At 49.0% G+C, this 27502-nt stretch overlaps 1 protein-coding gene across 1 annotated transcript; it reads right to left on the bottom strand.

Annotated features, from left to right (window-relative positions):
* Positions 1 to 11855: 11855 nt before the first annotated feature.
* Positions 11856 to 12785, bottom strand: LOC309448364 (olfactory receptor 14I1-like; the record flags this gene model as incomplete). The annotated part of the gene is made up of 2 exons (XM_082069836.1): positions 11856 to 12134; positions 12492 to 12785. The coding sequence occupies 2 exons, from the start codon at positions 12783 to 12785 to the stop codon at positions 11856 to 11858; spliced, it is 573 nt and encodes a 190-aa protein (XP_081925962.1).
* Between the last annotated feature and the right edge of the window lie 14717 nt (positions 12786 to 27502).

The raw sequence follows: 27502 nt of genomic DNA, 5'->3' as shown, positions 1-27502 counted from the left end.
TGTTCGTCAAACCCTTTGAGTCTTCCTTCTTTTCCTCCCTGCTTAGGTGTGGAGAAAGGCTTCTGCATGATGTATACCATGGAGGAGCACATTGAGGAGGTCCTGTCTTGCTCGGGCAGTGCCATCACACCTGTGGCTGTTGTCAGTGAGCTGCCACGTGAGTCATTTCAGATGGTTTCATTTGGAGGTATTTTACATTTCTGAAGACCCCTGTGTGTAACTGCTTTCTGCGGGTTCATGTTAAGGAGGAGAGCTTTTAGAAGGGTCAGTTTTCTGTCTTTTTTCACTGAGATCAACATGAAAACCTTCTTCTTGCTCAGGAATAGGAGAACAGTTCCAGCTTGGCACCCAGGAAGACGCACATGAATTCTTTGGCTGTGCTGTGGGTGCCATGCAGAGAGCTTGTTTGAGCAGCAGCAGCGAGTAAGCATGAGCACATGACCATGGAAATGTTCTCTGGCCCTTTTGACTCCTTCCTTTAAATCATCAGTGAAACCCTCTCTCCGGGGGTCTCCTAACAAGGGAACTCTTGGAAGAGCAAACTCTCTGCCTTCCACCTTCTGAGCCATGATTACCATTTCTTTCCAGCCAGGTCACATCTTCTCAATCCAGCACAGTCATTGATCAGGTCTTTGGAGGGTTTCTAAGATCCAGAGGTAATTTTTTAAAATATCACTGTCCTTAGAACGGTCCGTGGCTCTTTTGCTTTTTGTGTTAAACTGCTTTTGGCACACGGCAGCATCTCCAGAGTGTATTGGTCATTGAAATGGGCAGAGTTAGTCTCCTTCCCAACCTGAGAAGCTTTTCTCTTTGCCTTTCAGAAACATGCTTGAGCTGCAAAGCTGTTTCGGACACCTACGAGGCATTCCTTGATATTCCTTTGGATATCAAGGTAAGATATTTGGAAATGGTGGTGCAAAATGTTTCAAGGTCCCTGCAGGGGCCTCGTTTATCTCCAGTAAACTCTGTTGAATTCAAACTGTGGGCTGTTACCAGGCAAGAGCGTGGAGGTGGATGGGAAGGGAACTGGACTTGTGTGCTCCTTCCATAAATGCCCTGTAAATGGGAGCCTGTGCTGGCTGCCAGCTGGGCGAAGAGCAAGGGCGGTATTGACCGCCATGATGACACTGTCCTACCACCCTGCTTTGGACTCCTCAGTACGCACGTGATCTCCGGACAGGTGGATTTTGCTATTTTTGACCAGGCAGAGCACGGGACACTCTGGTGCTGCCCAGGAGTAGCTGTTTATTGGGATAAAACTGACACCACACAGGGAGCTGTTGCTTGAGATTTTGGCTTTCCAGGAGCCCTGTCGTGCATCTGAAGATAGAATTGCCTTTATTTGCAGGCCAGCGATGGACAGTGATACAAGATGAATGATGACTCTGTGGTTCCGTGTGACATCAAGACGGTTCTCTCCCAGAGTGCTTATTTACTCTTCTATGTCAGGTAAGAACAGGTTTGAAAGGGTGTTCAGAATACACTCCCTCTCCTGTTACTTGTCTTGTCCTTGCTGTTCTTCTCTGGTGGGTTCTGCTTTCTATCCTAAGAGAGAATGACCATCCAGCTGAGTTCTGTCTGCTCTGCAGATGGCCCCGTCCTTTCTTCTTCCTCCTTCTTTGGCACTAAACACTTGCACTTGTGTAAATTGCCAGCTGTCTGCTCTCTGGGGCTGGCTAGCTGTGAAAAGAGGTGAAATGGGGGTCCGAGAGGATATAAAGATGAGTTCCTGCTCTCAAAGGGGCGGACGTGGCTGGCAGACCATGATCTAATTTCCAGCTTCTGTGTGTTATATCAAGTGCTGCCAGAAGATGCCAGTATGAGACTGAAGCCACATGGAGGCTGCAAGAACAACCCTAAACTAAGATCCCTGTTGTTTCTCCAGGAACCACGATTTGACCCCTGGAGCGGGTGCTGAACACCAAGCGACACAGAGCACTTGGTTGGCAAAATTGGTTCAAGAGCTGAAGAGTCTCTTTTCTGAAGGCTTTGTGGCACCAAGAAAGCCAGACTTGCACCCTGGGTCGATATGGGAGCAGCAGCCTGGGAAATACCTGCTTGAACCACAATGTGCACTCCCCCCAGTGCCCGTTCACCCAGAGGCTGCAAATGAAAAACCTCCACGCAGAAAGAGAAAACACTCCTGTGCAGAGGAGGGTGAAAGTGCACCCGAAAAAAGTGGCAAAGGATGGAAGTGAGCCTTCTGGTGATCCAAACTGGAAAAGCAAATACTAGAAAGGGAAGATTATAAAGTAATCCAAAGAGAACAGTGGAGAGGAGGACTATAAAGGAGGCAGCATTTGCAGCCTCCCGTGGAAATGTTGCCGACCTCCCTGCCAGGTGTTCCAGGTGCACAGCTTATGGACAGAAGCCTTCAGTACTTGTGACTGAAATTACCATCGCAAACAGCAAGGGGCCAGCAAAGGCCACAGACAAACATGCTCAAGAGAACGCTGGCCACTGAACTTGACATTTATGACAGAAACAATAAAAATACCATCATAACCAAACCCAGTCCTCAGTGGTGCATCTGATTTCTGTAGAGACTGACCATGCAGGAAAGAACAGAACAGCTTTGGGTTTGGCTTGTGTTTGGGGTTGGTTTGCTTGTTTGTTTCTTTAATTTTTTTTTAACTTCAGACTTCCTCTATGAAAGCACCCTTGTGATCCATAAGGTGGAAGCTTTCTACAGGTGCTGAGCATCTTAAATTAGCATGTAGAGATCTCAAAGCAAAAATGCCCAGGAACAGAGCATCTCCAGGGTTGCTTGATTAGAGGCTTGGGTTGCATGTGTGGGATTCATTGTGTCTTCTCCCATGTGTGACATTGGATACTAGAGAGACAATGAAAACACAGCATTACAAACATTGCCACTGACCATCCCCATCAACAGGGTCACCTTGTTAACACAATGGGTTTCCGCTCTTCTTCTCCCTTGTAGCGGTGAAGAAGGTGGTTCTCCTGGCAAACATGGACAGTGGTGTTGGAGAAAAAAAGACAACAGCAATGAGTCTTGAGGATGGTATTGCAGCATCCTACAGGTGCAAGCACCTTCTGGGCCTCTTGTGAATACTGCAATTTGTTGTTCTTTTTGTTAGTTTTTTCCCTTTTCTTAAATATTTCATCACAGAGGTGCCACCACCATTGCTGATTGGCTCAGCCTGGGTCAGGTCTGTCTTGGAGCCGGCTGGACTTGTATCTATGGGACACAGTGGAAGTTTCTCGCAGCTTCTCATGGCAGGTGCCCCTGTAGCCCTTTTGTACCTTTTTCCACTGAGGAGGGAGGTGGGTGGGGAGCAATTGTTTTCATCTGCATCACTTGTCCTTCCTGGGTTTTATTTCTTTATTGGCCTTTATTTGCCATTACAATTTATAATTATTCTCATTATTTATTTTACTTATTAAACTGCTTTTATCTCAACACACAAGTTTTCTCACGTTTATTCTGATTCTCCCCCCCATTTCCTCGGCCCATGGACCACCCCTGTGAAATGTCTGTGAAATGTCACAACAGCCCGTTGAGCTCATGGAGTCCGTGGCTTTGGGCTCCGTCTGCTCCGTGGCCACTCCGGGCAGCACAGGTGTCTGTTCCGTGGGGTCACGGGCACCAAACCCAGCTCGGGTGGGAACCAAGAGGGTCCCCTCGTGTTCAGGGCCCAAAGCGCCATCTGCAGCATCTGCCCGCTGTTTTGAGTGTCCAGAGCCTCCTTCTTGGCGACAAATCCTCATGTTTAGGGCCCCAAAGTGTCTTTTATCACCCATGGCCTTTGTCCAGGGCCCACAGTTTGATTTTCCGGTGGAACTCGTTGCCTGGAACAACCAACCAGAAGTCTATAGAGAGTCAGTTGACCCAGGACAGCCAATCACATTTGAGGAGGTGGGGCGAGTCATGTGCCTGATAGGTAACCAGCCAATCAAGCTTTGAAGCCTGCAGGAAAGGTGGTGAGAGTTGAAGAGCTGGGCGGCATTCAGGGGCGGGCTGTGCTGGCTGCACCAATCATGCCTGGTGAGAGTTTAGCACATGATGATTGACAAGTGGTCTGACCAATCATTTGATGGGAGGAGCCAGAGGGAAATCTCAGACAGCCAATCAGAGGAAAGAGCACCTCAGGGCAGGGTGGGCCCCAAACCAGGGCAGAGTGACAGCCCAGGCAGCCAATCAGCTGCAGGATCAGCTCAGGGGAGGAGACTTACAGCCCTCCTGACCAATGGTGGCGCAGCCCAGGCTGAGGCTCTGCAAGTGGCCAGGCTGAGCTGTGCCCAGCCCTTGGTCCCTTCTTCCTCCCACTGGGGCCCTGGGGATGTTTTTGCTGCATCTGGCTCAGGTGTGTGTGTGCTGCTCTGGGCTTGTTCTCCCGGGCGGGGGAAAGGGGCAGGGGGCACTTTCTGGCTTTGGAGAGGAGCTGCTGGGGCTGGAGCTGGAGAGAGCAGGAGAAGATGAAGCAGCTGGAGGGTGAAGTGCAGGGGATCCCCACAGCTGCTGCTCCAGCTGCACAGAGACAGCTGCCCCTCTGGGTGAGGAAGGTCCCTGTGAGCAGCCTCAGCAGAGCAGATCACAAATGTGTCCCCAGGTCTGTGTGAGTGAGGAAAATTCCAGTGCAGCTGTGTAGCGTGTGTGTGTGTGTGTGTGTGTGTGTGTGTGTGTGTGTGTGTGTGTCTGGGAAGCCTCGTGCTGTGAGAGCTGTCAGACACCCGTGTGTTCTCTTAGGTCGAGGATGGGCAAGAGACTGGAGCTACAGCAGAGGAAGGGAGGAAAGGACAGACAGACAGGAGGGCCTGAGCTCCACAGCCTGCCTGGCCGTGCAGAGAGCAGGAGCTCTGGTGAGTCCTGGCCCTTGGGGTCATGTCACCTCTTCTGTGTCCCCATCCCTCCCTGCCCCCTCCCCTTTCCTCCTGCTCCCTCTCCCTCTTTCTGCCTTTCTTCCTCTTTCCCAGCTGATTCTTCTTCCATCTCTTTCCACATCCCTGTCCCTATTTCCCTCTTGCTGTTCTGTTCCTTTTTTTTCGTCTGTCTTTCTATCCTATTCTCAGTCCTGTCCTTTCTCACTACATCCCCCTGTCCAGCTGGCAGCCCCTTCTTCCCTCATTCTCTTACTCTTTTTTCCTCTCGCCATCTCTTTGTCCTGCTGCCCACCACAGTTGTTTTTTTCCCTTCAGTGCTGTCCTGCCCCCTGTTCCTTTGCCTGTCCCCATTCCTTGTTCTGTCACTCTGTCCCAGTCCCAGTGTATTTTAAAAATTTTTTTCGTTTAATTTTCTTCTTCTTCAAACCCTTTTGTGCTGCTCCCTGCCCCTGTCTTTCTCTCCTTCTCTTTGTTCTTCTGCCCATCTCATTTTCCCTTCTTCCTCCAGCTCTCTGTCCTGCTCCCTGCCCCTCTCATTCCCTCTCTGTTTCTCTGCCCTTCTCCCTGTCTGTTCCCCACTCTGGTTTTCTGTCCTGCTCCCTCTGTAGTTTTTCCACTCTCTCTGTCACTCTCTCCTGCTCCCTGTCACTTTCATTTCTCACTCCATCTCTGTCCTGCAGCCCAAAGCTGGTTTTTAGTTTCCATCTCTGTCCTGCTGCCCAGCCCAGGCTTTTTTACTTCTACCTGTGCCCTGCTGCCTGTCTCTCACTTTTACCTCTCTTTCCCTATGTGCTGCCTCCCTGACCATTTTTCTCTGTCTGTTTGTGTTTCTCTGACAATTCATGTCCTGCTCCCTTTCCTTCTCTTAGTCTCTCCCATGTCCTTCATCCAATCAATTTTCTTTCACAGTCGCAGATATCACAGAGTCACAGTCATAGCCACAGAGTCAGAGTCACAGTCACAATCACAGAGACACATAGTCACAGTCACAGAGTCACCGAGTCACAATCACAGAGTAAGCCACAGAGTCACACACACGAAGTCACAAAGTCACAGTCACATAGTCATAGAGTCACAGAGTCACAGTCAAATAGTCACAGAGTCACAGAGTCATAGTCACAGAATCACAGTCAAAGCCACAGGGCCACAGAGTCACAGTTAGAGAGTTACAGAGTCACTGAGTCAGGGTCACAGTCACAGAGTCACAGTGACATAGTCAAAGAGTCACAATCACAGAGTCAGAGTCACAGAGTCCCAGTCACAGAGTAACAGTCACATACTCTCGGGGTCACAGAGTCAGGGTCACAGAGTCACAGTCACCGAGTCACAGTTACAATCACAGATTCACAGAGTCACAGTCACAGGGTTACAGTCATAGTCACAGTCACAGAGTCACAGAGTTCCAGAGTCACAGTGTCATAGAGTCACAGTCATAGCCACAGAGTCACAGTCACAGCCACAGAGTCAGAGTCACAATCACAGTCACAGAGTCCCAGAGTGACAATCACAATCACAGATTCACAGAGTCCCAGAGTCAGAGTCACAGAGTTCCTGTCCCAGTCACAGAGTAACAATCATATAGTCAGAGAGTCACCCTCACAGTCACCTAGTCTTAGAGGCACAGTCAGAGATTCACAGTCACAGTTAGAGAGTCACATAGTTACAGAGTCACATTCACAGAGTCACAGAGTCATGGTCAGAGATTCATAGAGTCACAGAGTCACAGAGGAGCCACAGTCACAGAGTCACAGAATCACAGGGAAACAGAGTCACAAAGACACTGTCAGAGATTCAAATAGTCACCGAGTCACATTCACAGAGTCACAGTCACAGGGTCACAAAGTTACAGGGTTATAGAGTCAGAGTCACAGAATAGTCACAGAGTCACAGAGTCACAGTCACAGAGTCAGGGTCATAGTCACAATCACAGAGTCAGAGTCACAGAGTCCCAGTCCCAGTCCCAGAGTAACAGTCACATACTCACAGAGTCACACGCACAGTCACAGAGTCACAGAGTCACAATCACAGAGACAGAGTCACAGAGTCAGAATCACAGTCACAGAGTCATGGTCACGCAATCACAGTCACCGAGTCACAGTCACAGAGACACAGTTACAATCACAGATTCACAGAGTCACAGTCACAGAGTCAGGGTCACAGTCGCAATCACAGAGTGAGAGTCACAGAGTCCCAGTTCCAGAGTAACAGTCACATACTCACAGGCACAGTCACAGAGTCACAGAGTCACAGAGTCACAGTCACATGGTCACAGAGTCAGAGTCAGAATCACAGAGTCACAGTCACGCAATCACAGTCACAGAGTCACAATCACAATCACAGATTCACAGAGTCAGGGTCACAGTCACAGAGTCACAGAGTCACTGTCATAGCCACAGTGTCACAGTCACAGAGTCACAGTGTCACAGTCACAGAGTCACAGAGTCACAGTCACAGAGTCACAGTGTCACAGTCACAGTGTCACAGTCACAGTCATAGCCACAGAGTCACAGTCAGAGCCACAGAGTCAGTGTCGCAATCACAGAGTCACAGAGTCACAATCACGATCACATGTTCACAGAGTCAGACTCACAGAGTCACAGTGTCACAGTCACAGAGTTACAGTCATAGTCACAGAGTCACATTCACAGAGTCACTGAGTCACAGTGACAGAGGCACAGTATCGCAGTCACAGAATCAGAGTCACAGCCACAGTCACAGAGTCATGGAGTCACAAAGTCACAGCTACAGACTCTCAGCGTCATACAGTCAAAGCGTCACAGTCACAGGGTCAGATTCAGAGAATCTCATTCACTGAGTTACAGGGTCTAAGTCACAGAGTCACTGTCACGGTCATATTCACAAAGTCACAGATTCACAGAGTCAGAGTCACAGAGTCTCTGTCACTGTCACAGTCACAATGTCACAGATTCACAGAGTCATAGTCACAGTTACAGTGTCACAGAATCACAATTACAATCACAGAGTTATGTCATAGTCACAGAGTCACGGTCAGAGATATAGAGTCAGAGTCACAGTCACAAAGTCACAGTCACAGAATCACAGAGTCACAGATTCATAGAGAGTCTCAGTCACAAAGTCACAGAGTCACAGTCACAGAGTCACAGAGTTAGAGAATCACAATGTCACAGAATCACAATGTCCCAGTCATAGAGTCTCAGTCAGAGATTCATAGAGTCACTGGGTAACATAGTCACAGAATCACATTCACAAAGTCACACAGTCACAGAATCAGAGTCACAGAATCACAATCACCATTTTGTAGACTCATAGAGTCAGAGTAACAGTCAGAGTGTCACAGTCTCAGAGTCACAGAGTCACAGCACCAAGGTGCTCCCTTCTGCAGGACTGGCTGTTCCATGTGACTGGAGTTACATGAGGGATTACACTGAGTATATATTCTTAATTTAATTTACTTTGATTTTTTATATTTCATTTTATTTTTTTAATTTCATTTCATTTTATTATATACAAAGTAGTAGTAGCATGTTAGTAGTAATAGTATATTATACTATACTATTTTTATTGTCTTATTAAAATGCTTTTTCTGAACCCACGGGTTTCTCCCTTCCCATCGGTTATCTTCTGTATCCCACTTCATAGGTTGAGGGAGTATGTGAGCAGCTATTGTGGTCTTAGTTGCTGGCTGGGGTAAAACATTGACAGGGAAGAATAGTAGTGGCTCAAGAATTCTTGAAAATCACTTTCCAAGATGATGGCACTTTTTTTTTTTTTGGTAGAGGGAAACAGCATGAGAAAGGAAAACCATCAGAAACTGCAGCTCTCGAGTTCCAGAGTGGAGCTCAGGATCAATAAATGTCATTCTGAGCACAGTGCTGTGGTCATTCAGAAGGACTCTGGGTCAGCCATGACTTTGTGTTTCAAGGAACAGCGGGTGAGGATGGAGAGACAGCAGCACAGGTGGAGACACACTGGGGTGAGAACAAGGTGGGGAAGTGCAGGGGGTGTCTGCAGCCTGTGGGGAAACAGCCGCAGGCCTGGGACAGTTTAGGACAGCCTGTGGTGGAGATGGCCAAGGTGTTGGGAAGGGCAAACGTCCAAACAGTCTGCTGGAAAGTTGTCCTTTGACATGGACATATAATCAGGAGAGGTGGAAACTCCTGAATGACAAAAGAGATGAAATAATAAAGTGTTGGTAATAGAAGTACAGGGGAAGACCAATATTTCTTCTCCTATCCTTAGTAAACTTCCCAGTAAATCATTTTTTGGCTTTTTAATTTTAATATGTTAAAAAACAACCAAACAAAATTCTCCAATCAAACAAACAAACCAAACAAACAAAAGAAACAAAGAAACCCACAAAACCAAAGCAAAAAAAAACCCAACAAACCCGGACCAACCAAACAACAACCAAAACAAAAACCAAACACAAACAAACAAAACCCCAAACAAAACAAAACAAAAACACAACAACAAAACGTGCATCTTTCCAGTCAGACATCAGTTGTGTCACCATAAACAGCCAGTGCCATTTTAAGGGACCCAGTGTACCTGAGGTGCTGGCCTGGGATTGGCATCTGTCACACAGGACATGGGGGAGACCAGAGAACCTTGCAATGCAGATGGAGACTGGGCAGGGGCTCCCAGGGCATCTACACTGGCACCAGGTGTTTGTATCCCTGGAGCTGAAGACATTTGTGTCCTAAATCCATGCCCAGTTCTGGAAAACTCCTTTGTTTTCAAAGAAAACACCCCTCCCCAAAGAAAAATAAAGAAAAGTACGTTGACACCTTCCTTTGCTTTGGATCTTTGTCTTCAGTTCTTCTTGTTTTAATTTTCATTGACATTAACTGACATCTGATGGGCCTACAGGCATTAGGCCACGATCATTTTGTGTCTTGCATAGCGCCGCATGCCCTCTAAACCTTCCCTGGCCAGGACTCCTCACACTTTGCCCAGAGCGAGTCACACTGAGGTGTTGGCTGATTCACTGACTGAGATGTTGGTTTAGATGGTCACCTACAGCACAGGTGGATTCATGTCCCATAATCGTCTGCTCTGCTCCAGTTAGAAACAGAGCCCAACATCACAATGGGATCATAAGAGAACTGAGGTTAAAGGGAGCTCAGGAGTCTGCAGTCCAACCTGTCACAAACTGGATCACACCAAGGTGTTCAAGCTTTGATTCAATCAGAGATTGAAAACCTGCAAAGACAGAGACTGTGCAGCCTCTCTGGGTGACCTGAGACAGCACTTGGCTGAGCTCCTGGGGAAAAAGCTTTTCCTTGTGTCCTGGCTGAAACTTTCCTTTTTCACCTTCCACCCATTCTCTTTTGCTCTTCTACCACACATCATGGTGAAGAGCCTGGCTGTGTGTTCTCCATGACCTCCTCGCTGGTACTGACAGGCTGTGATGAGGTCCCTGTCAACCTTCCCTTCTTTGGGCTGGACAAGCCCAGCTCCCTCAGCCTCTCCCCACAGGCAAAGTGCTCCAGTCCCTGGCTGCCCTGAGGCCTTTTGCTCAACCCACTCCAGATTGCCAATATCTTTCCTGAATTGGGATCTGAGATCTTGATGGAGTATTCCAGAGAATCCCTTCCCTCCATCTCCTGGCCGTGCTCCTGATGGCACAGCCCAGGGTGCTCCTGGCCTCCCTTGCACCAGGGCACACGCTGCCTCCTGTCCAGCTCCCTGCCCACCCAGACCTTTCCCGCAGCTGCTCCCAGCCAGGCAGCCCCTGCCTGTGCCATTGCCAGGGTGAGTCCCCTGCAGGGACAGACACTGGTGTTTGTCCTGCTGGGGTTTCCTGAGGGTCCTGCCAAGATGTGCTCTCCTCCTTGAACCCCTTCATTAAGCACAGAGGCCTGGGAGGGTGTTTCAGTAAAGACCGAGGCACAGAAGGCATTGAGTTGCTCAACACTAGCATCACTGCTGTTATTAAATTCCCCTCAGCAGCACCCCCACATTTCCCTTGTACAGTTGTGGTCTCTGACGAAGGAGAGAGGCTGGGCAGGGCTGGCCATTCCCTGAGACAGGCCCTGAGCCCAGCAGGAGGTTGGACATGGCCTCACAGGGAACCTCACCTGTAAACCTGGGCTGAGCGGCCAGTGCTGGAAATGGCCCATGAGAGATGGTGAGTGGTTGGATGGTGACAAAGGCCCTGGGCCACCTTCCCAGTCTGCCCATGTCACCAAGGGCACAGAGCAGCCTCCTCTCTCCTGCACCTGTGTGTCTTTGATCTGTTCCACAAGCCCTGGCTCTGCACCACAAACCCCTGGTGTGAGTCTTCACCCTGCATGGCCATGCAGCATGAAATACACACTGATGTTTTTCTCTCCCAGGTCCTTTCCAGCCCAGCCCAGCTCGTTGAGTCTCTCCCACCTCCCCTGCCCTCTCTCCAACCCCAATGCCCCCTCCCCAGCAAAGCCCAGTTGGGACTGGTCCCACAGCAGTGCCCATTGCAGGTGCTCTGGGCAGCCACCCCACAGCCTCTGCTCCTCTAAAGGGCACAGCAGCTCCTGGGGCTCAGAAAGCAGTCACCCCAGAGGTGAGTGAACATGCATAGCGAAAGGAAAAAAGGTGCTCTCTGTGTCCTTTGCTCTCCTCTCCAGGTGATCCTGAGAGGTCCTCAGCCCCTCCATGCCATCCTGTGTCCCCAGGCCAGCACAAAAACCCTGGCCCTTGAGGTCCTCAAGAACTCTTACTGCTCCAGGCACAGAGCAGCCTTCCCAGAGCTGGTGCAGCCAAGAAAGTGTTTTCATTTCCCATTCATTCCGACTATGCCGAGGATGGATCTCAGACTGAAAAAGAAAAGCTATTGTAGATTTATTTATTTCACTTAAATACGAGAAACTCCTCATTTACACAGAGTGTCTTGGTTACACAAGATGTGAGGATACTTAATGGGATGAATAGTGACATTACTTTGAAGACATCATCACATGGAGAAAAGAAAAAAAAAATGCAGAGAAGGAAAGACAAACTTGGCCTGTCATGATGTACACTGGAGCCCTTTGCAGAGGAAAGCAGGCAGCCTATGACTGTTGAAAACACCCAGTCATCAGCTTCCTCAGAGCATCCTTGATCTCTTGGTTCCTCATGCTGTAAATGAGAGGGTTCAGTGTTGGAGGTACCACTGAGTACAGAACAGACATCACCAGATTGAGGGATGGCAAAGAGATGGAAGGGGGCTTTAGGTAGGCAAATGCACCAGTGCTGATAAACAGGGAGACCACGGCCAGGTGTGGGAGGCACGTGGAAAAGGCTTTGTGCTGTCCCTGCTCAGAGGGGATCCTCAGCACAGCCCTGAAGATCTGCACATAGGACAGCACAACGAACACAAAACATCCCAAAACAAGAAGACCACTGAAAGCAAGAAGCCAAATTTCCCAGAGGTAGGAGTGTGAGCAGGAGAGCTTGAGGATCTGGGGGATTTCACAGAACTGGTCCACAACATTGCCCTTGCAGAGTGGCAGTGAAAAGGTATTGCATGTGTGCATCCCAGCATAGAGAAACCCCGTGGCCCAGGCAGCTGCTGCCATGTGGACACAAGCTCTGCTGCCCAGGAGGGTCCCATAGTGCAGGGGTTTGCAGATGGCAACATAGCGGTCGTAGGACATGACTGTGAGAAGGGCACACTCTGCTGATATTGCAAATAAAAGGAGAAAGACCTGAGAAACACAACCTTGGTAAGAGATGTTCCTGGTGTTCCAGAGGTAATTGGCCATGGCTTTGGGGACAGTGGTGGAGATGGAGCCCAGGTCGAAGAGGGAGAGGTTGAGGAGGAAGAAGTACATGGGGGTGTGGAGGTGCTGGTCACAGGCTATGGTGGTGATGATGAGGCCGTTGCCCAGGAGGGCAGCCAGGTAGATGCCCAGGAAGAGCCAGAAGTGCAAGAGCTGCAGCTCCCGAGTGTCTGTGAACGCCAGGAGGAGGAACTGGGTGATGGAGCTGCTGTTGGACATTTGCTGCCTGTGGGCATGAGGAACCTGTGCAAGAAGGAAAAGACAGTGACAAGTTAGGGGAGACTTCTCTGAGGAAAATCAAAGCCATTTCCCACATACTCTTCCCTGATCCACACCCCCTTATCCTTTCCCCGACCTTCCTTCAGCTCCGTGGCTGAGCCCTGGGTGGTGCTGGCTGGAGGTGCAGTGAGGAGCAGGGCCTGTGCCTGCTGGCTGCCGAGGAGTCAGCCCTGCTCTGCAGCATGGGGTCATGGGAATGGGGGGCAGGGGACAGACCTGGGATTCAAAGTTGTCACCTGCTGCTAGTGAAGAATGGCCTGTCAGCACCCGAAATATCACAGAAAATGAAACAGGACGGTAAAATGAAGTTTGAGAGGATTGGGTTTTTCACAGCTTCCTGCATATTCCCAGGAGAGTGTTGCTGGGTGTCAGAAACCCTCAGCATTTCTGCTGCACTCAGGGAGAACAGAGCGAGTCCTGCGAGACCAGAGGGTGCCTGTGGGTCAGTGCAGAGTGAGGGCAGCTGGTCTGTCCCTCTGTCTTGCCCCAGCTGCCCTGGGCTGGCACCTTTCTGAGAAGGAGGCTGATCACACTCCCATGATACCCTGAAAAGCCACCAGGTGCTGCTGAGAGCAGAGGCATCCAGCTCAGACCATGACATGTGTTACCCTTTCCCAAGGTCTCAACACCCCACGTTTAGCCCAGGACACAAACGGCTCATTTCACAAACCCAACAGCATTTCCTCCATCATAGCATCTCAGCACTTCTCCATGGGGAATTCAGATAATGCTAAAGTGCTATAGAATAGTTTTGCATGCTGGAGGGAAGCTCACAGCTTGGAAGGAAACCTCAAGGACATAGTGAAGTGTTCTAATGATGTCATTTGATTAAGGGAGACTCAGCTCATTCCCCAGCCCCACAGACTGCATTGCCCACAGCCCCACAGGTCAGAGCAAAGCTGGGACACATGTTCCCATGGACACATCTGCAGGAAAGGACCCACAAGATCAGGCTGTGACTCTGCAGCTGAAACTCCCATCCCCAGAGAGCCTGACAGCAAGAACAAGATCCCAACAGCAGTGACCCAGAGCAGGGGAGCAAGAAGGAAAATGTGGTGAGGGTGGGTGTGAGAGAGGCCAGGGCAGAGGCAGCCGGGCACTCAGCCAGCGTCACCCTTCCCCAGCTGTGCAGCCACCTCCCAGACACCAACAGTGCCGGGCAGCTGCTCTCAGCCCCTGTGCTCTGCAGAGGAACTGGAGCTCTGGCTGCACAGGAGCTGCTTCATGCCTTGGAGCCCCCGGCCCTGAGGGCAGAGGCTTTGCTGTGTGGGAGAGGAGGCCAGGGGGCTGCTCACAGGAGGGATCTGCACTGCAGGGGACCATAGGGACTTTTCTCTGTTCTCCCTCCCATAACAATTCCGGGTTTAGTTTCCTCTCATTTCTGATCATTTCCCAGCTGCCTGGAGATTCTCCGCCCTGTCCATGTCTGTTCCCTGTCAGTGCTCACAGACCATCCCACGCTCAGTGCCCTCCCCCTGGCCCTACAGATCCTGCCTGTTCACAGGGCACTGCCTGGGGGCATCTTCCTGTTTGCAGGTTGGAAAACAGGACATGTCAGAGTAAGGCTGATGGGTTCAGCAGATGTGATGCTGCTGCTGTCCATAGGCAAAAGAGTGACTGAAGGGATGTTCCAAGGGTTCTGGCAGATGTACTGATCACTCAGAGTTGCAGTTCAGGAGTCTCAGTGACTTGTTAAAACTTAAGAGCTCTTTTTTACATTTAGCCTTTCCCGCACGCCCCTCCCGCCCCTTCAGTCTTGGAGTACGAAACTGAAAAGATAGACACGGGAAAGCTCCTTATCTTTAAAGTAATACCTGTATAGATCTTCTCCTTGAAAGCTCCAATTGGAAGCAGTCTGCAGTGAGCTGAAGCTGTGGGCAGCCCTGACCCACGGAGAACCCAGCAGCAGAAGGAGCCTGACCTGCTGGAGGTTGCTTCGGCCACCCCCATCTTCTCCCCTCAGTGTTGTTGGGATCTCCCGGGCAGGCTGAGCGCTGACCCTGGCAGGCGGCAGAGTCCCTGCCCCGGCACAGCCCTGGGGTGCAGGGACCCTGCTCTGCAGGACAGCCCTGGGCACCCCTGCCTGCACATTTACATTTACACCCCACAGCCATCCTGGGGAGAAGGCAGCATTCATGTCACTCTGACAGCGCAGAAGGCAATCCCTGCTCTGCAGCACATCCTCTCCTCTGCATCAGAGAATCTCTGACAGTTGTACTTACGTCTCTTGTAGGCTCTGAAAAGTGGCAGCTGAGATTCTGCCATGATTTGCAGATGCAATGCCCTACAGCCACAGGCTTCATATCTGTGAAGTCTTTTCTCCCAGTGAGCTCTTTTCATCCTCCCACCCCAGGCTGTGTTTCCCTCCCTCTGACTGGCTCCTCTGCCTTCGGTGCCCAGGCAGAGCCCTCAGCCCTGCTGCGTGTGCAGAGGAGCTGCTCCTGGGCAGAGCTGTCTCTCTGCAGCACTGCCGCTTGCCATGAGCTCCCTCTGTCCCAGGAGCCCAGCCCAGCTCAGCAGCACAGCAGCAGCCCATGATGTCCCTTTCTCTGTGTCCTCTGGGCTCCCTCCAGGTGTCCCTGGGCCTCCAGGGGCACATCCTTTGAAACAACCTGAACTAATCAGTGATGTTGATTCTCTCTCCTCTGCACAGACACTTCTTTCCAGCATTGTGTTCTTTGTATTAAAAAAAATGAATTGATATGACAATCATATTTTCTTGTCCCATCATCAGACAGGACACCAGGAAGGTTACAGCAAAGGATCTAATTCCTCCAAGCTGGGGGAGGAGTATCTTCAGTTGAATGAATTTAGGCATTTTATTCTGGTTTTATACTCCTAGGTGTAAAGAGACATTCATCAATCTTTTGACCATGTCATGTTTGTGCTCTTAGGCAAAGCCTTTGCACACATGGGGTCTTGGACACTTGGTACCAGGTTTCTTGTGGCAGGTCAGAGCTGGGCTGGTGCCACAGCTGGGGTGGTTCAGCCCAGATGTGAGGCAATGTCCTCAGCCAGGGACCTGACTGGGGGAGCTGGAGCTGTCAGTGCTGCAGACAGAGCTGTGACACGGATGGAATGAACTGCCAGGCAGGGTGGCAGAAGTGAGTTCATCTGGTCTGCAAGGACAGCAGCCTCCAAGCACAGCAACAGTCCAGATCAGAACTCAGTCTAGACCTGTAAGGCAATTCAAGTTCCTATAATGAGCTGTTACTACTGCAGGAACAGTTAAAGGAGAAACAAAGACACCACGTAGCCACTGCTGAATTTAGTAAGGGAAAGTAGTGAGAATTTCTTTGCCCTCTTTTCCTCCATCTTCACCAGCAAGTTCTCCCAGGCCTCTGTGACATGAGATGGGAATCTGGAGGAGAACAACCAGCAGTGCACGGGGATCAAGTCAGGGATCACTGGAACTAACACAATCCTTTCCAGTCTATGGGACAGGAGGGACAGCACCCCAGGAGCTGAGACAGCAGGACGATGTCACAGTGAGGCCACTCTCCACCATCTTGGAAAGCTCATGGAGACTGGGGGGACTCCCTGACCACTGGCAGCTCTCACACAGTGTGTGCACTTTTCAAAAATGGCCAATGGGTGAGCAGGGAACCAAGGGCTGTGCCCCAGAACATGTCCACTGGGACCCCATTTCTGGGTGTCTGGAAGAGAAGGTGACGGGGTTTACCCAGGGTATGTTGTGTCTGTCCATCCTCTTTGCTTTCTGCGAGGAAAGGACAGGGTCGCTGGACGTGGGCAGAGCAGTGGTGGTCTGTTACCTGGAAGTTAGCAAGCCATTCAGCATCATACCCCACAATATTCTTGTGTCCAAGGAAAGATATCACAGTCTTTGTCAGTAGATGGGTAAACACCAGTTTGGATGGTTGGGCTTGGAAAGGTGCTATAAAGGGAGAAACTTTCCCATCATGAGGACAGTCAAGCACTGGAAGCTGTTTCCCAGGAGTGCGCATTCACTCTACCCCAGAATACGTCCAAAATATGTTTGGATAAAGCCCTGAGTAATCTGGTCTGACCCTGCTTTGAGGAGGAGGTTGGTCAAGACGCTTTCTGAGGTTCCATTCAGCTTGAATGATTCTGTCCCTTCATCTCCTTCATGTTTTAAATTTAGGGAGAACTCTCAGGTTCTCCCTGACCACAGGAATAATCCACCTGAGGTGCAGGGCTGCTTTACAATTGCCCCCAAACAGCCCTGACCACATCTTGTGCATCCCTTTTCATTTGCCCCCACCCAGGTTCTATCCTCATGCCTGCCTTTTTAATCCTTTCAGAGCAGGTTGCTCAACAGATGTGAGCATCCATGTACAGAGTCTGCACATCAGCCAGGCAGCAAAGCCACCGTTACAGAAATGGAGACAAGGCTCTTGACCAGCTCCTTGCACCCAGCAATCAGCACGCCTTGTCACCTGAAATTCCCGGGAACACCTGAACTTGAATTGAAAAGCATGTGAGTCCTGGTTGGGTATCCTGGCTTGTCACGTGACCCATGTGGTGCTTCAGGCTGTGAAGAGAATCACAACCAACTTTTAGACTGGAGTAGTTTCATTTTACCTGTGTCACACAGGGTAGATTAAGGCAGCTCTGAACTCCAGTGTCTACTGTACAGCTGGGACTTGAGAGACTGGAGATGTAGGTGATGGTGCATGTCAGTGGACACCACATTAACATTCTGGCTTCCTTTGTGCCTTTGCACCAACACAGCATCTGTTTCTTGGCATTCTTTGGCTAAAAAAGAAACAACTCCCTTATGTTACCTCCCCCTCTCACCAGAAAAAAAAAGGAGAACAGGTATGGAATAAGGAGGATTTGGGGGCAATTCTGTCTAAGAGTTGTACTTTATCAATGATAAAATATATAGTAGAAAGAGAAAAAGCACTGGTCTAATAACTTAATGCAAGAGATCAGCTGCTGAAACATAGCAGCTCTTTGGAGAAGAAAGAATAACTGTTGGGAAAGAAATTCAAAAGCTTTAGTTCACCGTCATCATTGAGAATAAGGAGTTCCCTGTGACTGTTATTAGTGATAGTGCCACTATTGAAAAATATTCTTGAGACCATCTCTGTTGTCCCTCAGCTCCAAAGCTCAGCCTGCTCAGATTTTGAAAGGACTTCAAACCTCTGCCACCCAAATCTCTACAACTGTCTGTCGTTGCAGGTCTTTTACCCCAGGAAGGGGAAAACTCCCAATGCAGGCACCAAACCAGTGCCCAACCTGCCTGGAAAGCCAAGACAGTTGTGCCACACAACAGCCACCCTTGAGGGAAGGTGGAAGTGATGGGAATTGAAATGTTTTTGACTGAAATAATAGAATTTGAGAATAATTTAAGTTGGAAAAGACCCTGAAGATCATTGAATCCAACTGTAAATCTAACACTGTCAAGCCCAACACTAAACCATATACCAAAGCACTGCATCTGCACATGTTTTAAATACCTCCAGGGATGGAAGCTCCAGTCCTGAGCTGGCAGGACAACATTGGCTGCAGGCTGGTTGGCAGAGTTTCTCACACCCTTCACTGAGCAGGGCAGGTGTTGGGAGGTGGGCGCACACTTCAGTTTCCCACATGCCAGGACAGTGCCCGACCCATCCTTCCCTTGGGCTTTGGCCTCCGGTTTCTTGAGATGCAAAGCTGGTGGGCCTTCTGTGGATAATCATGGTAAAATGCATCAATAATCCTCCAAGTGTTTGTGTAATTTCTCTAATATTATTAATATAATTTTTAAAATAAAAATCAAAAGGAAACAAAAGAGTTAATCTGCCTACATATAAAGCTCTGCAACACAGCAGTCTGTGTCTGCAGTAGCCATTCTGGGCAGTGCCAATTATATGGACATTTACATTATAAGCCTTGATACCCCATCCACAAGTACATACCTAAGTGGTTCAGATGACAGGTGGTCTTGCACAAGTCACCCTTTGTGTCCCTCGGTGCCATGGACACAGGGTTTGTCTCTCCAGAGAGTGGCAGAGGCTGGATCCCCTTCTCAGGACAGACTCTGTGGGATCATTTCTGGAAACAAATGGGCATCTGTGCAGTGAGCAAGACTGCATCAAGCTGATTTAGGCCACAAGTGAAGGGTCATTGAAAAGTCCTTGACCACACAGAATGGGGAAGAAAGTTGATGAAGCAAGAGAAGAATGAGGAATTAAAGTGGTTTGTGGCAAGACATGGGAGGTGATGAGTGTCTACGATAGCAACCAATCATGTATTAGCTAGAGAAATGTAAGCAGCACGTAATCTAACTATAATAATTCAAGTATAAATAACATAACTACAAAATCAGCAGTTTAAGAGTATATAGCCTGATCAAACTTTGCATTAAATGGCTTCAGTTTATAACTCTCATAGAGTTGTTGGAGTCCATTCTTATCCTGCAGGGGCTGGAAGGAAAATAACTTGTGCCTTGTGTGTGTGAGGTGAGTTGTGGGGTTTGTGCAGCTCACAGAACCTTGTGCTGTGGCATTATATAATATTTTATATTAGATCATATTTATTATATAATAAATATATTTCTATTATATTTATTTCTATTATATTTATTTATATTTAAATATTATTATTTATATTAGAGGACAGGGAACAGCTTGAGAGTGTCCAGCGCAGAGCCACGAGGATGATGAAGGGATTGGAGGAAAGGCTGAGGGAGCTGGGGCTCTTTAGCTTGGAGAAGAGGAGACTGAGGGGTGACCTTATTAACATATATAAATACGTAAAGGGTGAGTGTCACAAGGATGGAGCCAGGCTCTTCTCGGTGACAACCAATGATAGGACAAGGGGCAATGGGTGCAAATTGTAACACGGGAGGTTCCACTTAAATATGAGAAGGAAATTCTTCACAGTGAGGGTGCCAGAACCTGGATCAGGCTGCCCAGAGAGACTGTGGAGTCTCCTTCTCTGAAGACACTCAAACCCGCCTGGACGCCTTCTTGTGTAACCTCCGTTCCTCTCCTGCAAGACTCCTTGCCAGAAAGACACAGCCACGGGGGTAACTCTGGGTAACTCGTTCAGATGAAAAACATCTGAATGACAACACAGTCATTGGTCCCAGCAGCGCAGGTTCATGAGGGGAAAGTCTTGCCTGACCAACTTTATTTCATTGTATGACAAGGTTACCCACCTAGGTGACCAAGGGAAGCAAATCAATGTGATCTTTTGGGATTACAGTAAAGCTTTGATAGTGTCTCTCACAGGATCCTCCTGGACAAGATGTCCAGCACACAGCTGGGCAAACACACAATGCAGTGTGTGAGCAATTGGCTGACGGGTTGGGCTCAAAGGGTTCTAGTACATGGGGACATGTCGAGCTGGCAACCAGTCACTAGCGGGTTCCGCAGGGTTCCATCTTAGGGCCAGTGCTCTTCAATGTCTTAATAAGTGACTTGGACACAGGACTTGAGGGATTGCTTAGTAAGTTTGCTGATGACACAAAATTGGGGTAAGCTGTTCACACTCTGGAGGGCAGAGAGGCCCTGCAAAGGGGTCTGGACAAACTGGAGAACTGGGCAATCACCAACCACATGAAGTTCAACAAGAGCAAGTGCCAGATTTTGCACCTGGGACACGGCAACCCTGGCTGTACAGACGGACTGGGGGACGAGATGCTGGAGAGCAGCTCTGCAGATAGAAAGCGCAAAGTTCTGATCGACAGCAAGTTGAACATGAGTGTCCTGCTTTTGTTAAAAACCAGACCAGTTCTCTCTTAGTGATTTTTCTTTCAGCTCAGTTCTTCTCGGTGTCTGTACTTTTCTGAGTTTCAGCCTGCATATTTTTCCTCGGATGCTGTACACGGTGCTGATAAGAGACCAACGGAATGCTGAAGAAGCTCATGTTTAGATTTATTACTATGGTAGCCAAGAAAGACTGGTAAGTTTTCCCATGTTCCGTTGTGAGAGGGGCGTGTTTGGGGAGGGGTGGATGGAACAGGTTACTAGAACTGACCAACGGAAGGATTCCACCCCATAATTGTCATACCCCCTATATAAGAGGGTGATCATGAGGGTCACTCTCTCTTTGCCCATGGCCGGCATCTGGAGAGAACCCTGTCTGTCTGTCTGTCTGTCTGTGATCCACAGCCCTCAGGCCCTGCATCCTGCACCCAGGTTCCGGTTTGCTGTGCAGTCCCGCCCGTGACTTCCGGGGCCTGAGCTGCAGCTGCTGGAGCCGCCAGCCCCGCACACCCAGCTCTGCTGCTGAGTGACGCCAACTGCACATCCAGCACTTGAGATCTGAGGCGTGGAATGATGTTACAACCCTTGAGGTTACAAGGAAGGTATATGTACACATGGGAATCATTTCACCAAATACGTGTGTGAAATTACAGTACCTGTGAGCTTGGTTCAATGCAGTGAAGTGTTACATATTCATGAAAGTTTTAGGAATGCCTATACATATTCATAACCTGTCCCCGAGAAGGCGGTTCTTATTACAATGAGTTCAGGAGACCATTTCCATAGTCTCCACCTCCGGGTCCTCCTGGTTGCAGCTGCGCAGTGACCGTGACCCCGGGTCCTCTTTTCTGTGCATGGTCACCTTTGGTCCGGTGTGATGAGTTGGTTGGGTCTCCGACTGCTGAGTTGGTTAAAACTGGCGTATCTCCTGTCCTGTGCCCAGGTTTCTGTTATCCAGTTCACCCAAGGATGCACCAAGGATTATTATCTTTGCGAGCGTCAGTGAAGTCCGGTTTCTCGTACAATAAGTTACACAGAGCTAAGCAAGGCCAGGCAACAGTGATGTGGGTTAAAGGCTTAGTTCTTTAAGTGTAAGTGTTAATTGTTAATTCTTAAAGTGTTAATTAGTTAATTGCCAATTCCCTGTATCAGATCGGTTTTGTATATTTTGTATATATTCTCTATTTATTAGTAGCATTAATAAAACCCTTTAAAACTCTCCAACTTAAAGGCTAAGTCTCTCTTCCTTTCCCCTTATCTTTCCAATCATCCTTCCAATCTAAAGGAAGGGGTCGCGGGAAATGAGGGGATAACAGGGAGCGTCTGCCACGGTTTATTGCCGCCTTGCCTTAAACCTTGACAGATTTAATTGGTGGCCTGTACGGGGAAGCAAGACCATATGGGGAGAAATGAGACCGTACAGAGAGAGAGAGTGTACGGGGATGAGATAAGAGAAACCGTGACAGGTTTTATTGGTGCCGTTACTCGGATCTGCATGAGAAATCATGACAGATTTTATTGCGCCGGAGCAGGGACAGGGTTTTGACTGAGATGGGCTGTGAGCAGCAGCTGACAATTACTGTAAACAGCTTACCAGGTAGCGTAAGTGAGGGAGCAATGGGCTTTGATGTGCGTGGCCTGTGTTTGAATCCTCTGGTGGGAGGAAGCTTTGGGGAACCATAGATCTGTGTGCTTTATGGGTCATGAAGCAGACTGTGTTTTGAGTTTGTTTTTAATTTTAAAGGATGTTGTTGCAAATCTATTTGGATTTAATAATGCCTTGTTGGGGGTTAATTCTTCTTGTTTATGTTTCTGTGCAGAACATTACTTTTGGAAGTAGAGATGAACTTGTTCTAATAGCTGTGGCCCTGGGTTGTGTGTCACTGATTTATGTGATTTTAGTTAAGTCCATGATGTATCTCTACTCATTGTTACCATACTTTGGAAGTATGCATTTTTGAAATTTTCTGGTAGAAGCAGAAGAAATTAAAGAGACCTATGCCTTTTGTTTTCTCAGTTTCAGGAGTGAGATTTTAGGAAAGCTATTGAACTATTTTCTGCCAGTGCCATTAGAGCAAATTACAGATGCTTTGGGGAGTGTTGAATATCCCTGGACCTTTGAGCGAAGCTTGTTGGTGTTATTGGGTCTCTGGAATGTGTGTCAGTCTTTGCTGCTGATAAAACTGTTTAGGAGGACGGTAGCGATTCTAACTCCTGCAGCAGGAGTTGCCGCTTTTAAAGCTACAACGTCCGTGACAGCTGCTGCACCCCCTCGACAGACTCTGCAGCAGCTCCGGTTCCTGACTTGGATACAGCAGCCACTACAAGTGCAACGTCAGTTTCTGCATCCACTCAAACCCCCACAACATGTAACGTGGCCATTCAGACTTCCGCAGTATTAGTTGCCCCAACAACAAGGAAGCAAAAGAAAGCACAATTGGAATCCATTGTAAAGGAAGATGAGGAAGACGAAGCAGAGGGTCCTTCTACCACAGAGCAGGGAGAGGTTGTTTCTGGAATAGAGCAAGGTGATGAAGAAGAATCAGAGGAGGAAGAAGAGGGCCCTTCTACAGCTCCTCCCATAGCCCTTTCTAAACTCCTTCCACTGCGATCCCAGGCTACTACAGCAAAGCAACCAGCGCGTCATTCTAAAACAAAGCGACCAGCAAAAGACAAGCTAACAGAATGCTCCTAATCTCTGAAGGAGCTGAGGACTCTGAAACAAGACTTTAGACTTTGTGAAGGTGAGCCAATGGTCACTTGGCTCATTTGGTGCTGGGACAATGAGGCTAATAGTTTGGACTTAGATGGCAGTGAAGCCAGTCAGTTGGGATCCCTGGCCAGAGATGATGGCATTGATAAGGCAATTGCAAAGAAGAAACTAAATCAAAGCCTCTGGAGAAGAATTTTGTCAGCAGTAAAAATCAGGTACCTTTTAAAAGATGATATCATATGCCGCCCAACCAAATGGACTACTATGCAGAGAGGTATTAGGTATCTGAGAGAACTGGCTGTGCGAGAGATAATTTACAGTGACCCACAGACAATTACAGGTCCTGATGAAGTGCCGTGTACCCAAGGTATAGTGCGGAAGTTTGTGCAGAGCACACCACCGTCTTATGCCCACACTTTAGGATTGCTCACCCTTTGAGAAGACGATCTGTCAACTGTGGGTGAAGTAGCAGACATGTTGCAGCAGTATGAAGACATTCTTTCTTCTCCCCTACAAGCCTGTGTCACAGCTGTGGACAAACTGTGTGACAAACTGTCCAAGAGGGAGGACAGATCCTACTCATCACATACACGGGCCCAAGCCACAGCTATTGGGAAGAGATGCCCTTCTGTAGCATCAGCCCAAGAGAAATGCGACATGTCATGAGTTGAATTATGTTTTTTTTCTGCGTGACCAGGGAGAAGATACGAGTAATTGGCATGGCAAGCCCCGTGCTGACCTAGAGGCAAGAGTACGTGAGTTGAAATAGAAAGCTCCCAAGAGAAAAGCTGCTCCAGTTTCCAGTGGGAGGCTTTCCAGACAGAGTAGGAGGGATTCTCGTGTCTCCCTACCAGCAACTGTGCAAAGTACCAATGAGTGGGGCCCTGCCTCCAGCCAGGTGGAGGAGAGGGACAATGACAACAGAGTTTATTGGACTGTGTGGATTCGGTGGCCTGGTATGTTAGAACCACATGAGTATAAAGCCCTGGTAGACACTGGTGCTCAGTGTACAATGATGCCATTGAATCATAAAGGGTCAGTATCTGTCAGTATTGAAGGAGTGACTGGGGGATCGAAGGAATTGACTGTATTAGAGGCTGAAGTGAGCCTAACAGGAAAGGAGTGGGAAAGGCACCCTGTTTTGACCGGTCCAGATGCTCCGTGCATCCTTGGTATAGACTACCTAAGGAGTGGGTATTTTAAAGACCCAAAAGGGTATCGATGGACCTTTGGTATAGCAGCTGTAGAGACTGAGAACATTAAACAGCTGTCTAATTTGCCTGGTCTTGCTGATGACCCTTCTGTTGTAGGACTGCTTAAGGTCGAAGAGCAACAGGTGCCGATTGCTACCACGACAGTGCACAGACAACAATATCGCACCAACCGAGATTCCCTGATCCCCATTCATAAACTGATCAAACAACTAGAGAGTCAAGGAGTGATCAGTAAGACTCGCTCATTTTTCAATAGTCCTGGATGGCTTTTTCCAAAGCCTAATGGAGAAGGGAGACTGACTGTAGGCTATTGACCCCCAGAGGGGACCCAGGCGACTGGGGCATGGTCCAAGGACGCCACGCCCACTGCCCGCTGATGGGGTGAGTGGTTCTGTGTGTGTGGCTCTGCCTCTCCGCGGCTCCGCCCCTTCCTGCTGATTGGCTGAGCGGTTCTGTGTGTGGGTCTGCCCCTCCCACTGATTGGCTGAGTGCTTCCATGTGTGGCTCTGCCTCCCCGTGGCTCCGCCTCCTTCCGTGTGGCTCCGCCCCCTCACATTAATTGGCTGAGCTGTTCTGCATGAGGCTCCGCCCCCTCCTCGAGGCTCCGACCCCTCCCGGCTCTTAAAGCAACAGTGACCCCGAGATTGGGGGAGGCGCCAATAATTTATTTGATTATTTGGAGTGTCCCAGTGACATTGGGGGGGGACATGGGGGTTGTCCAGGAGTTCGGGGGGGTCCCAGGAGTTTGGGAAGGACCCAGGAGTTCAGGAGGGACCCAGGAGTTTGGGGGGACCCAGGAGTTCAGGAGGGACCCAGGAGTTCAAGAAAGGAACCCAGGAGTTCAAGAAAAAGGGGACCCAGGAGTTTGGGAAAGGGACCTATGAGTTTGGGAGGGACCCAGGAGTTCAGGAAGGGAACCCAGGAGTTCGAGAAAAAGGGGACCCAGGAGTTCAGGATAGGGACCTCAGAGTTTGGGAGGGACCCAGGAGGTCGGGGGTTATGGGGCACCTTCTAACAATATGAGGTGTGTTTAAATACAGTAAGGTATTACATATTCATAATAACCCCAGGAACGCCTGGGGCTCCTTCAGCTTCATCACAGTGAACTCTTTCCCTTTGGCTCATCATGTTGAATTTACTGGAACCCAAGCTGCCAAGTTGATCGAAACCAGACTGGTTCCCCCCTTTTGCTGTAAATCTTCGTTATCTCGTCTTCTCAAGTTTACAGTTGGTGCCTCAAGTTTACATCTAGGTGCTGTAAAACTTCTTATCTTGGCATTCAATGAGGTTCTGTTTTTACTTAACATAATTGGTTACATAAAGCTCTAAACTAGGCACCCTTAAAGTGTTAGTTAGTTTCCTCTATCACAAAGCCTGTGTGGTATGGAGGGCGATGACTAAAGTGTAAATACGGAGAGGCCTGGCAAATTGACTATATCACACTGACACAAACCCACCACGGCAAGAGCTCTGTGGAAGCCACCACCAGATGACTGGAAACATGCACTGTGCCCCACGGCACTGCCCGCAACACTGTCCTGGGCCTTGAAAAGCAAGTCCTGTGGCGACATGGGACACCATGGGGAGTAATTTAGGGTTCTGCTCACTGCAGAACAGCGTTTAGATTTCTTAAAGACAAGTGCAACTTCAAGAATTCAGTGTCAGGTTCACTCTGTTATTTACTGCATGGGGGAAATATGGCGAGCCGAATGCTGCTGGCCTTCTCTCCCGGTGCCTGTACCAGTTCACGAAGCAAACTCCCTGATAACCGTTCGCTCTGGAGTCTGTGTCCTGGAGCTCCGAGGACAAACTCTCAGGTGAGGCCATATCCGTCACAGTTCACACTGTCGGGATTCTTCTCTCCCTGATAACTGTTCACTCCAGAGTCTGTATTTTCAAGCTTTGAAGACAAACTTTCAGGGGAGGCCTGTATCCATTTGCAAAAGCAAACTTTCAGGCATTCCCTTTCTGATAACCATTTGCTGTAGAGTCCGTGTTTAAAGCTCCAGTGGCAAACTTCTCTGATTCCACGTGGGCTTTGTTGTGTTCAGCTGTAGACATCGGTTATTGTCCATAACCTTGCAGGTGCTGTTTTTCTTGAACACAAATTCCTTTCTTCTCAGCGACGTGCAATATAGGACTTATCTTCTAAGTGTTCACTGTAGTTTGTAGTTGCTTTTGGTAGATATGAGCAGCACTTTACAGCTTAATTTTAGCAAATACAGTTTCCCAAGTAACATGAAGCAAAGAGTATATTAAAAATCATACAACCTTATGTCCGTAAAGATTTGATTATATTTAGTGTGCCTCTACTTAAGATAAATGATTACTATTAAACTTAAATTGGTCTCATCCACTGACCTGTGAGTAGTAAAACCATTGCCATACAGCTCACTTATTTAGCAGGGAGAGCTCACAGTGGGCTCATCCAGGCTGTCGTATTTATAGAATGAAGTGATTGACTTGTAGTCAAATTGCACACAGTAGGAAAAGTGTGTCTGAGACTTGTGCACTCACAAGTTACCGGCATTCAGTTGCTCTTCTGCTTCGCTGTGGGTCTCCTGGCAGGAGTTCTTGGCCTGGTTACGGCTCAGGCCCTTCCCTCCTCTGGAGCCTGGACCCAACTGCTGCGGGTTTGGCTGGGGGCGACTGGGGGATCGAGTGCATCTGCCACCCCTGGCAGCCCAGAGAGAACTGAGCCAGACAACGGGACTCCTTTCCGCAACATCCTCATAGATGGATGCTCCTGGAGCAAGGAGCGAGGCATTGAGTAGGTCTGTGACGTCCCCACCATGCACCAGCTGCTGGGAAAATGGAGCGGTGCAGCAGACTGTCATAGACTGTGCTCAGAACAATGGGTGCTGGAACTTTTAGAAAAGGATTGAAATTTGAAACAGACAGGTGCCCAGGGCTGAGCTGGCCTGTGCCTCCCAAGGGCACACCCTGGCCTCCCTCCCCAGGCGCAGGGTCACAGTGGGGCCCTTTGTGACCTCACTTGGTGACACCCACTGCCCTGCACGTGCTCAGCGCAGCTGCGGGCCCAGCCCACAC

Source organism: Streptopelia decaocto, assembly GCF_964273445.1.
Source record: "Streptopelia decaocto genome assembly, chromosome: 20".
Classification (NCBI taxonomy): domain Eukaryota; kingdom Metazoa; phylum Chordata; class Aves; order Columbiformes; family Columbidae; genus Streptopelia; species Streptopelia decaocto.
Note: the sequence above shows the minus strand (reverse complement) of the source record. Positions and strands in the feature narration are given on the sequence as shown.